General features: G+C 39.6%; 1 protein-coding gene across 2 annotated transcripts in view; it reads left to right on the top strand.

Annotated features, from left to right (window-relative positions):
• The window catches only part of LOC135476691 (T-box transcription factor TBX2-like), a 41,301-nt gene extending 30,073 nt beyond the window's left edge, over window positions 1–11,228 (top strand). For both annotated transcript variants that reach the window (XM_064756802.1, XM_064756803.1), the window contains 4 exons: window positions 4,883–5,029; window positions 6,845–6,921; window positions 8,085–8,296; window positions 9,981–11,228. In XM_064756802.1, the coding sequence (XP_064612872.1) occupies window positions 4,883–5,029; window positions 6,845–6,921; window positions 8,085–8,296; window positions 9,981–11,164 (1,620 nt within the window). In that variant the 3' untranslated portion in view covers window positions 11,165–11,228. The remainder of the gene's footprint in view (window positions 1–4,882; window positions 5,030–6,844; window positions 6,922–8,084; window positions 8,297–9,980) is intronic.
• The last annotated feature ends 1,193 nt before the right edge of the window (window positions 11,229–12,421 follow it).

Genomic DNA, 12,421 nt, shown 5'->3' with positions numbered 1-12,421 from the left:
ACACAGAAAACGTTATACATGCATTAATTGTATATAGCAAACTCTCTCCGATCGATTTAGAATCTTGTCTGTTCCACTGAAGCTGTTTTCATCTATACAGGCGTGTATTGTCTCAACAACAGTGCGTTACACTTTCTATGTGAGATAAATAGGTAAGGCGATGAGGAACTCTCTAAACCATCCTTCTCAACACACAGAGGGAACATATAGACAATCATTGATATAGATGGACCAATAGAAAGGCAATGTTTGTTAAGCCACCAGATACGACGCCACCCTCAGTTGCTATATATAATGATATACAGAGGGTATAGATCAGTACTATTCCAACTTTCATTTTTTTTAAAAATCACTCCATCAGCTTCTTGAGTCATTCTAGGACCAAACTATCGGCCAGTCAATATTCCAACATATCGGTCATTTTTGTGGCACCAATGTCGTATGAAAACTTACCTGTGGCTGAGGTAAATTGACAAGAGACCGGATTTCACCGGCTACGTGTGACCATTTGACAGCTACCACACTGCCTCTGGTTTCACTCTCTGTGCTGTAACCGTATTTCACCGGTTGCGTGTGACCAGTTGCCAACTATCACACTCCCGTCTCTGCTCTGGTTTTTCTCTATGCTGTAGCCGTATTTCACCGGTTACGTGTGACCAGTTGCCAACTATTACACCGTCGTCGCTGCTCTGATTTTATTCTCTATGCCATATTTAGTCTTGTTTATAATTTATTTAGCTAATGAACTTCATTCATTTTTAACGTGGCATTTCATAAATGGAGACGAAAATATTGCGATAAACTATGATTTATTGTTATTATTATTGCACAAATATATTAAGCTTTCGTCAAATTTAATGTACATAGCTTTTGTTCTTAACGATTGAACAGTAGGCTTACGTGACAGGCTTGAAGGCATTTTGGCCATTACCACCTGCAGCGTTATAAAGTGGCAAAGCTAGTGGCCACTTTCAAAGCCTTAACCGTCTTTCATGTGGGATTTAAAGCGCGGTTTTCTTGCCTCACCAACTTCGTCCTCCGCGGCAGTAACTTCCAGAAAATAGAATCGCCTAAGGTTTTGATAGTGATCAACAGATTAAAAATTTACGGGTGCCGATTAGGAATAGGCAGATTAAATTAGTATAAGTCCTTGTGCTGGGCACAGGAAAGACGTGCCAGAGAAAGCAAAGCCCGAAGCCTTTTTCGTGGACCCGATGGCGCAGGCGAAGCAAATAATTCATAATAAAACCTTGTTTCCATCTATTTGCAATGATCCCTTATACATTATTGCTTACTGCGTTTTTTGTCCCTTCCAAAGCAATCGTGGATTAGTTTCTAGCCTTGAGGCCTATCATGGATATTATCCATTTGACTGTTGGCTTCCCAGGCTTGACGAACAGCGTGGCTATTGCGGAGGTTAACTTCTTGTCTTTATGAACTTTGATTCACGTGAGATGCGCAGATGCGTTGCTATTTTTCAAGACGTCCAATGGACCTCATTAATTTACAATGGATCGATCAAAGCACAATCCTTGGGAATCAGGAAACAAGTTAAACAAAATGCATAGCTCATTTTAGAGTTTCAGTTTCGAGTGAAACTGTGCAGCGCTGATATTAAATGAATATACATGGCCGAGGATATTTGTCAAGTCATGTTGATGCAGCGTTTCCTACTGAATTCAGTTATTAAATTTCATATTTCATACGACATTTCCAGCCATGGAATTGAATGATATGTCGGTGTATTGACATGATGATTGTTTTGTTTTTGGTCCTGCCAAATTAATTACAAAACTTTTAAAAACTGAAATGAAATGTTGTATATAACTTCAATGAAGTTAAATTCAAGATACGTGTGCACAATGTATCTATACTATTACATGAACAATTACTTTAACACTTCACAAAACTCTAAGACTATGCTGTAATCTAAAGATAAAAATTATTTGAATAGTCAAATAAACAATTCATGCAGGTGTTGTGTTTCACACCTTTATGATGCGTTTTGCATTGCAAATATTACATAATGCCGTGTAATGTAACTAGTAAACAATCATGCATTAAACTGCATGACATTTTAAAATGTTAGTACTCACATTTTACAACATTTTACACATTGTATCATTATGACGGTTAGAACATTTTGAAAATCTAACATTTGCGTTTTAAGAATGAAACCAATCAATCACTGATCGATTGTCAGAATAGTTTGGTGATACCTGTTTTCTTCATGTCTATTCTGCCTCTTCCATTCCACGCTGATATGACCTTTGAAGAAACGCTCATTATCCGTGCTTGTCCCACGTACGGTGATATCCGTTCACAATTTTTGCATAAATACTTCTTAACTTTCATGGTGCTCATAGTTTCCAATGACAACTATCTATAAAGAAAAAAGATATTTTCCTAGTATTTGCCTTCCTTTGCAAGGTAGTCTAGTTGAATATTCTGAAAATCAGATGTGTTGTGTTAAGGGTATAATGTAAGCATTATTGATAGGGAATGTAGTCAACGAGTGCCTGAACCACTTACAGTTAGCGTTATTATTATTATCAGATTTTTTTCTTGGTGTGTTATTCGAAACATGGAAGGCAGAGTCAGACAAAAATCAAAGATTGAGCATGCTGGAAAAACTTGTGTCTTTTCACAGTTTTCTTTTTCAAAGTGAACATATCTGCAAGCAGTATTGTCGTGAATGATTAAGTATAGAAATTACCGCTGATGTACATATACAGCGGTTTTAACAGGAAAAAAAATGATTTTACACGTTCCTTTTTTTACAAACATTCTAAAATAAGAATTTCTGAATTAATTTCATCTCTGTGTGCTTGTACACTTCACATATCCTTGAAAAGACATACCGCATGTAAGATATTCAGCCTGACGTGTACATATTTATCAGCTGTCTTGTCTGTATAAAAGCGTTAGGCCTAAATGTGAAAGTATAACTTTGTATATTGTCATGATATTGTCATGGATTTTGCTGTACGTTTTTATGTTTATTAAAGGAAACTTGTTACATACATTTAACAAATACTGGCATATAGTATTTGGGTTAGAGAATATACATTTTTCTTCTTGGTTATGACAACTAGGAAATCGGGAAATTCGATACTTTTTTTATCATGCATTTAGCGGCTCCCACACCCCATAATCCTTCCTTTCACGCCAATAATCCCCCATGAACGAGGTTTGAACAATGACAGGGCTCCGTTGTGGATACAGAGCTCGTATCAACATAGGTAACCTAGGTGTCGAATTGCTATATAATTTAGAAATTTGTCCCACACTCGTCAGATCTGTTGAATAAAACAGTAACCGATACCTGTCGAAATGAAAGGTTCTTGAAAAGAAACTTGTTTGCCATTGTCAAATTTATTCAGGAATTACCAGGGCACTGGGTGCAGGGTGAAGGCAGGTGCCTCAAACTCTGACCTCTTTTTTGTTGCGTAGTGTTACACGGTACACCGCCCGTGAATGGCGCATGGAGGGACGCTTAAAGAGGATCGTATTACACAGCACATTATCTCGCGAGATGACGAGACTTACACAGGGAGACAACAAGCATAGCATTCACAAGCCATGACAACCCGTGCCTTAGCTATTGTATTCTGACAAACACCGTTTGATTTTTGCCGACTTAATTACCTTGTGCTACAAAAGATCATGAGAATACTGACATGGCGCACAAGAGCGGTTTCGTAAAATTTTGCAGCCGATTTTGATGCGTGCACATCGTGTCGTTTGGAATTAGCGTTGTCTACACCTCCCACAAAGCGGCATAATTTGAGTTCACCAAGAGACGAGTAGTTTATTACCTCCCGGTGCTTTTGTCTTCAGCGGCATTGTTTTTTCTAGCGATCTGTCCTTCCTTACATAATCTGTAATCTGTTGTCTTCATAATGATAAGTATTAAAAAGTCAATTCATAGAACCACAAAATGGACCGCCCGTTGCTACAGCAAGTAAAGCATTTATATAACCATCTCAGCTGCCTGATGCTATTAGACCTAGCGTCAGTTGATACAAAACTGTTCTAATTTCCTCCCTCCGCAGAAAATGCAGCAGGGGTAAAACATGCTAGACTATGCTAGAAAATCGGTTTACTTGAAATGTTGTCAAACTTTGAAAAATAAATAATTATTTGAGGGTGTGTGCAATCTGAGGTTATTTTACTGGTCATTACTGGCAAACCCTGACCATATCTTAATAGCTTTTGCTTTCATTGTCTTTCGCGAATTTCACCCATGTTTATTGTCAGGATGAGAAGAGATTTCATAAAACAGGAACTTCAGCCTGAAAATCTAACCTAGTTTGAAAATGTGAAGATCCAAAACACCTATTCAAGCTCAGTTCATTCCATGAATAACTTTAACAGCTTTATGAAAATGGTTATGTTTTCCACACGTAGCCAGTAGGTTGGCTTGTTCGCTGCTCGATTTTGCAACACAAATCTAATGGCAAGATAAAGTCAGCAACATTTTTTGGTCAAAGACTTAGTTATGGCTGTTTTTTTTTTTCTTTATGGCATGGCAATTTTTAGTCAGTTCAACCGCCCATAGACATTATTAATAGTATTAATCACAGTTATTTAAGGAAAACGTTTTTGGCATTAAGACAGAGATAATTACAGGGTTTATAAATTTTGAAACGATTTCATTCCTTTATTCATATTATGCATAGCAAACATTTTGGCTCCTCGTTTGGATCTTGACTTTCTGGGTTTCATTTCAGAACAACGCCGCATGCACGGAGAGCGTTTCTGGCACTGGTCGTTTAGTTCGAAATATGTATCCACATGATTGTATCTGTGAGGCACTTGCATGTATGTAATACCATTTCCTGAGGAAAGTTTCATGCGAATGTTTTCGTTATGTTTGCAGGTAATCCTTAATTCAATGCATAAGTACCAGCCTCGGTTTCATATAGTTCGCGCCAATGACATCCTCCAGCTGCCTTATAGCGCCTTCCGGACATATGTGTTTAAAGAGACCGAGTTCATCGCTGTGACGGCTTACCAAAATGAAAAGGTGAGAGTTAATATTATGTTTTTACCATTCATTTACTTTTGTTTTGGTAATATTTCTCCTTGCTACATTTATTTCAGGTTTTGCTGAACGTTTCCTATCTGCCTAAGAAACAATTGAACCAAGCAGTCAAGCAGTTTTTCTTTTTCCTTTCTTTTTTTTTTTTTTTTTTTGGTGGTGGTGGGTGAGGGGAGGGGCTTTCGTTCCCATTTTATGTTTAAGATTCAGTTAAACATTACACTCTTTACACCAAGCGTTCCGTGACTATAGCTGTTGAGCGATCTGAAAATATCGGATTTCCAGCTTCAACATGTGGAGGTTGCGGTGGCGTTCTACGTAATATCGCATAGTATCGCGTAATAACGTTGACATTTTCATTTCCAATTTTGGTTTAAACTCTCGCTTCAGCAAGTTATGTCAGAATAAGTGACGTTAATTGAGTAATGTTTACTCTGACACTATATACTGAAATTACGAGACTGCAAACATTTGCTCTTGTGATGTCCAAGGCTGCTAACGAACTAATTGACTGCGCGGAGGAAAGATGACAAATGAAATTTTGTACATTATGATAATTACTCGGCTGTGTGGAGGTGTTTTTTTCCATGCTGCAATCTCCTCCAACAGAGTTGCTGCTTTTTGCATTAAACGCCTCGCCACTCGGAGAGATAATTGGGAGATGGGAAGCATATGCTTCCCGCTTATGATTCTCAAAGCGATCTGTGTAATTTGGCTTAAAAAAAAACACAGCCCTCGAGACCGAAAGGTATCCATCTGGACCCATGTCACCTGTCTGGCGTTGTGTGACGCCGGGTCCTCGCAACGGTGGGTCTGCATACAGAGCTAATGGAGGAGAAGGATAACGCCGACCGTCCACTCCTCGAGCCGTCCACTCGTGGTACCCCTTTGATGATATTGAGACGATAGAGGCATAAATGTTTCACATCCGTTGTTTTCCTTGAGCACGATCCGGGAATCTTTACAAATAGAATAATTAAAGACAGAAATAGTTCGTTATTTATCCGTAAGATGGCACGGTGCCTCTCACATTTAAATGCGCTCCACTAATCAAAGCCTGCGTCTCGCATTTAGCATGATTCATAAGTAAAGCGTTGATGTATTGTCATCAGGCGCTTTCACTGATTAACTTCAAAGGCGGACTTGCTCAGGTAGAGACAGAAGTGAGGTAAGTTTATCATAAGATGGAAGCATTTTCTCATACGAACTCACAATGACGTAAACCTACCTTTCATTGCGCAGACGCGATTGTGTGCGCGTCTACCCAAGAGGTTCTTATAGGGGTTTCTCTCTTTGAGTGGTACAGGAAACATGAAGCTCCCAAACTCATGCAATATTTCAACGGATGAAGTAATTCATGTATGTATACATTTGTACGTATTTAATTTTTGGAAAGTACAACTATTATATTTTGATGCTATGTACAGTAGGAATTCATTGTACTTCGGAATAGGTACAGTTAAAATAAGTAACGAAACGAGACTGTGTTTGAAAAAAGATTTTGCATTTATGTATGTATATGTGTGCATGTTACTTGTATATATAAATATACACCTTATTAATGCAAAACTAGTTAATTGATTCGAATGTCAATTTGATTGGTTTGCAAAACACTCGAAACATTATAACAAGAATTCAGTTAATCAATACATCAATCAGATTCGGTGAATGTATCACCATCGACCAATCGTGAGCAATAGATCGGGTTTGGAAAGTCTTCGAGCAATCACTAAATTTCGTTCAAAAATTGAATAACGTATGCTATGTTTATTACTGATCAGTTTCTTTTCTTCCCAACAGATCACGCAGTTAAAAATAGACAACAATCCGTTTGCTAAAGGATTCCGTGATACGGGTGGAGGCAAAAGGGAAAAGAAGTAAGCCGACTTAGTTATTGACGTTCTCTTTGCCACCGAACGTTTAATATTTAACAAACAAAGCTGAGAGGAACCATTAAAAGGTCTTATTGCGAAGAAACAAAACACCCGATCGTAAAATTGCCGATACAACCCGGGTGGCTTGTCGCCCGCCATCTCAGTTTACTGGTTAAAGCACGAGATGATGGTTTTATGCCCGGCGGATCATCGAGGATCGGTTTTCGGGAGTTTTCAGGTCTTACTCTTCCCTCAGAGCTTTATTCGCGACAAAGATATATCATCAAAGTATTTCATATTGGGTTCCAGCGAAATCAATCCGTGATCACACATCGCGCGGTGAATTGCAAGAGGGATACCTTTGAAGAAAGAATTTCTAACAGACTTGTGTCTTTGTCATATGATCAACATAGAATAGTGCTTGCTCGTTTGTAAATTGAGTGAGTGTGACGATGCTTTAAAAAAGCAAGCTGTTGAAGCTGGGTGTAATAAACAAGGTTGGTTTCTCATCAGAGGATTAAAAGTTTGATCCCTGCTCTGTATTGATCAGTCTCAAGTCAGTCGATATCAGTGCAGACGAGCGGTTCTTAAAGCGGAACAGAACCGACGCTGATTGGCTGACAGTGGAGATTGGTTTTCCTGGGTTAAATCTTGCAGCCTTGGTCACCCAGGAATCACTTTTGAGTACTATACCTAAAATTAAGCCTAAACAAGGCATAGCCTGAACTTTAGTATCTCTCACATGGGCCAGTCAGACTGGATTATGTATCCATTTAACCAATGAGGTGGCTAGAATCCGGCTTTAAGTCTGTAGTTTTGTCAGGTACATGGCAATGGGCAGTTCTGTCCAGTGTTTCTCCACCGATAACCCAAGGTCAACTCACAAATTTCGTGAATTAATTTTGGCGTTACTTTTCATGGCACTGAAGCTTGCAGACATCTTCATGAGAAATACATATGCACAATGTTCTGGTGTAAATCACTGTGACACAAATCCAAATAGGTTAGAATACAGCGTAATCCCACAATCCTATAAATAAATAATGTCATCAATCCCCCTGACAGATGATTCCCAAAAAGGATTTTTTTTTCAATTATTCGCAACATTCTAGAGAACAGCAGAATTGTTTGGTATATTTTAAGAAATGGGTGTTCTTGTTCCTTAGGCGCCCACTCATGCCTGGATCAACTACCCTCGTGCGGCAAAATGACAGCGCCACCTCGGATACTAAAGGGAGGCTACCCTCTCTGGACCATGACCTGGATGACGACGAGGAAAACCAAGAGAAGGATGCTGAGGATATGGATATCTGTGTGATAGATCCGGAGGAGGATCCGGTGCCCTCTTTATCTTCTCCGAAAACGCCGGAACATAAAGGTAAGGTATAAAGAATCGAAACTGCTTTGAAGGCAGTGGGGTTGGGTTTATACATACCTTGTGAGTAAAGGTATGAGAACAACGGATCTACACGTCAACTCGTACATTCGTATACCACTCGAAGACTTGAGGATGTTCAAAGTCGATGATAGCAGCATAAAAGACTACAGCACAGTCAAACCGGAGCAGTGATGACAGTGTGAGTTGGCAAATGATCACACCCAACTGGTGAAATACGACCTCTTTGTCAATTTTATTCTAACTGCTCATGTAAATGCTTAAACAGTAGGAATTATATGCACCTTAAACAGCTTGGCTTAACAATAATTATGTAAAAAAGAAATTGTGCAATGATATCATGTGCAATATATTAGACGTCACTGGTCGAGAATTCTAAAAATGATGTATTGCCATTACATTTAATATATAAATACATTAAGACAATGCATGGCAGATTTCCAAACAACTTAAAACACCAGTTGCGAAGCTTGTAATTAAAGTTTAAAAGTAAAATAGTGAAAATCCAGACCGCTTTGTGGGTTTTGTGCTATTGATACATACGACAGGAAGACCTTTATAGCGTGATAAGTCCATACTGCCAAGTGAGTGAATGACGAAGTCGAAGTCCTTAAAGTGTATACTCCCACGTAAGTGAATGCGCCAGAAACCTGGAACTGCAGACGAAATCCTAAAAGTCCCACTCAGCTGAAATTACAAAACCTAGTGAAACCCTCAAGGATATTTTTCAGTGAGACACCACTGTCTTGCCACGAAGTAAAATTAGTACATTTACATGAAAATTAGTTAGCTGAGAAGAGTAGTCGCAAAAAGATTAAATTGACAATGCATTAATATGATTATAGAACGCGCAATGCCTCCCATGAACTTTACTGACCAATATATTTTATGTGTTTGGTGAACGTACGATGTTGTTGATGATTCTCATTGGTCTGTAGATTTTGTGTATTTGATAAGTCTACCATGACAGAAATTTTTAGGTTTTATTAACCTGTGATGCTGTGTATGAACTCTGTTAACCAATATGTTTTACACGTTTGAAGAATTTACAGTATTGTTCACCAACAATATTGCCCAGTGTTTCGTTTGTCGATGATATTGTTCATCAACTCTATTAACCTATATATTTTATACGTTTGCATAAGCCCTGTTTTATATTTCGATGAGCCTGCAATTTTGTTTTTCTACTCTGTATATGTAACATGTTAGATGAAACTTACGGTGCTGTTCCTCAAATTCTTTGACCAAATCATATATTTAATATTTCTGATAACCCCACAATGCCATCCGTCTGGCTGATCAATATGTTTATTATTTTTGATAACCCCACAATACCGTCCGTCTAGTTGACCAATATATTTTATATTTTTGATGAACCCACAATGCCATCCGTCTAGTTAACCAATATATTTTATATTTTTGATGAACCCACAATGCCATCCGTCTAGTTAACCAATATATTTATATTTTTGATGAACCCACGATGCTTGTCATCAATTCTGCTGTCATATGTAGTTTACATTTTGGATGGCGTTGAGTTGCCTCCTATTTGTGGCATATTTGCAAGCAGAATAAACGCTTTCCTTTGGTTTTGTGGTACTGACCGCATGTGATTTTTTTTGCTATGTTATGCTTTTTTCAACATTTATTTCATTTTCTGTTTCAGACGACAAACTTGTACCCGAATATGACAGAGACAAGGAGCATCAAAAAGCTAAGAAGGACAATGAAGATTCCGTGAACGGTCACGATGCACCTAATCCATCGGAGGATAAGAGAGATAAAATTGAGGAGGCTCCAACAAGAAAATCTCCAGACCCATGTACCAGTCCAAACAGCATGGAAGAGGGTTCCAAATCACCAAACATGGTTCCAGATAATTCGGGTAAACCGCCTGTTCTTCTCATGAAACCAGACGTCAAAGACGTCTCTTCAAGGGAGCGAAATCTGTATCCAGACCGGGAGAGTATTGAGCAGCGTGTAGAGAGACTGCAGAGCCTGAGTCCGACGCGGAGCAACGATTTCAAATCAGAAAGCGAGAAGTCAAGTACGCCGGAGCCGGAGCGTCGTCTGGGTGAACCAGCCGTCGAGGAAATCCCTCCGCGGATTAACGGCCCTTTGTGTCCGCCGCCATTTTCATTTCTATACCCTTCGGCTTATCCGGATGGTTCCAGTCCGTTTTCCAGCCAGCTCGGTCACATGCTTCTTAACAACGGTGCACCTCATTTTCACAACGAAAGCCTATTGACTTTACCTTACTACAACATGGCGTCTACCGGGTCCGGAATAGACTTATCCAGTCTGTCACCTACGTACACCCAAGCAGCTATTGCCCAGAACTTACTAAATATGGGTGGTCACCCATCCCACCCGCAACTCTTCTGTTCCAACGGCATGCTGGGATCAGTGATGGGACTCGGGGACCACTCCACCCAACTTTTGCCCGGCATGTCTTTGGGGCCAGTGCTCAATTCTCGAACAAAGAGCAGATTTTCTCCTTATAACATTCAAAATTCGACTCGTTCCTCAGCAGCTTCATGTCCTTCGTCCACCGTCCATCATTTGTGTTCTCCACCGTCAGCCTCGGGCTCCCTGAGACCCGGAAACAACTTGTCTCAACACATGGACAATCACCACAGTGCTCATGTCACTCCCGGAAGAGTCAGCAAATCTCCACCCAGTACGCATGCTCATGCGCATCCGCACACGCATTCGTCGTCCAGGGAAAGCACTTCTGGTCGTGAACTCAAGCATATGGAGAGGTTGTTAAATGGGTTGGACATACATAAACCACGGCGATCCGAAGGGCTAAGTTTACCCTCACGATCGTACGACAAAGGAGAAGGGTAATGCAAATGCTACTCCCCTCCGTGTTCATGAGGGAGTGTTGGCATAAGGGGGTGGAGCTGTGTGCGTATGTGGGGATAGATGTGATGGGGGATGGGGATTGGGTGGGATGGGGAAAAGCCAGGGTCTGATGTATATTCATTAAATCTATGACTTTATTGTGATTGCCAGAGGAATGTGCGCCTTTCATCGAGTTTTTCTTTGTATATCGCGGGTATATACTCTTCTAGTCACCGAAGGTTATACATATTTATTAGATTCTCGCTCCGTCTGTGGCATAATGAAGCTTGAGGGTGCTTTTCATGGATTTCCCTCATGCACACGAGATTAGAACTCCTTATACGCAGGGATATCATTTGTTTTTCGTTTTCTTTTTATTCCTCCTATCGAATTGCTTAGGAGTTTGTCGCTTTTTAAGGAAATAAATGTTAACTGTATACACATCACAACTCAGTAAAATTTTTGGCGCATGTACGCAAGTGTGTCAGTGTGATGGTATATTACGTGAAGTTCTTTAATAAAACTGTATGGCGTCTGATGCTGGTCACGTGTCCTATCCTCAAGGGAAAATTCCTTTATCAGTCAAATGTGTCGTGGATTAGTCATTTGTTCCAATGTATCGTGATACAAAATAAGTCAAACTGTATTCCAGAAATTCCAGAATCTCACTGTTTTTTTTTCTTCTTATTATGTTCTTTTCTTTTGTTTTTCAATTAATTCATTATACCCAATGTAAAAGCAATAGCATTTGCGATGTATCAAAACCATCATGTTAAAGCGAGATAAAAAGAAAATTTCAACAAACAAAAAATGGTTATACTTTTGTGTTGCTTTATATATAGATATGTATAGACATGGCCCTCGCTAGCTCTTCCGTGTAACGCGTTGGTCTCGACACAACTGACCTGTTGTTGAACAAATAAGTTGCAGGTTAAAATCCGTTCCTTGCTGGTTCAGTTCCAGTTTCATTTCAGGTGCTGGGTTTGTGATCAGTGAGGTCGCGTGTTCGAATCCAGCTTTCGCTGCATCGGCCGAAGCTTGAAGTCAGGCGATTTTTCACCTACCTGTCGAAGTGCGGTGGTTTATTTCGTGAACTTCAGTTTTCTTCACCCTTAAATCTGACTACAGTAGTATAAGTGAAAATATCTTTGGTGCGTCTTCAACCCCAGTCAGTAAATTGATTTTATGGGCTAATTTTGTGGTTCTACCTCGATATAGTGTACTTAATGTATCTTATATGCAATTTCAACCACAGCGCAC

Source organism: Liolophura sinensis, chromosome 10, assembly GCF_032854445.1.
Source record: "Liolophura sinensis isolate JHLJ2023 chromosome 10, CUHK_Ljap_v2, whole genome shotgun sequence".
In the NCBI taxonomy this organism is placed as follows: domain Eukaryota; kingdom Metazoa; phylum Mollusca; class Polyplacophora; order Chitonida; family Chitonidae; genus Liolophura; species Liolophura sinensis.
The sequence above is the reverse complement of the archived record's forward strand: the minus strand, read 5'-3'. Positions and strand labels throughout refer to the sequence as shown.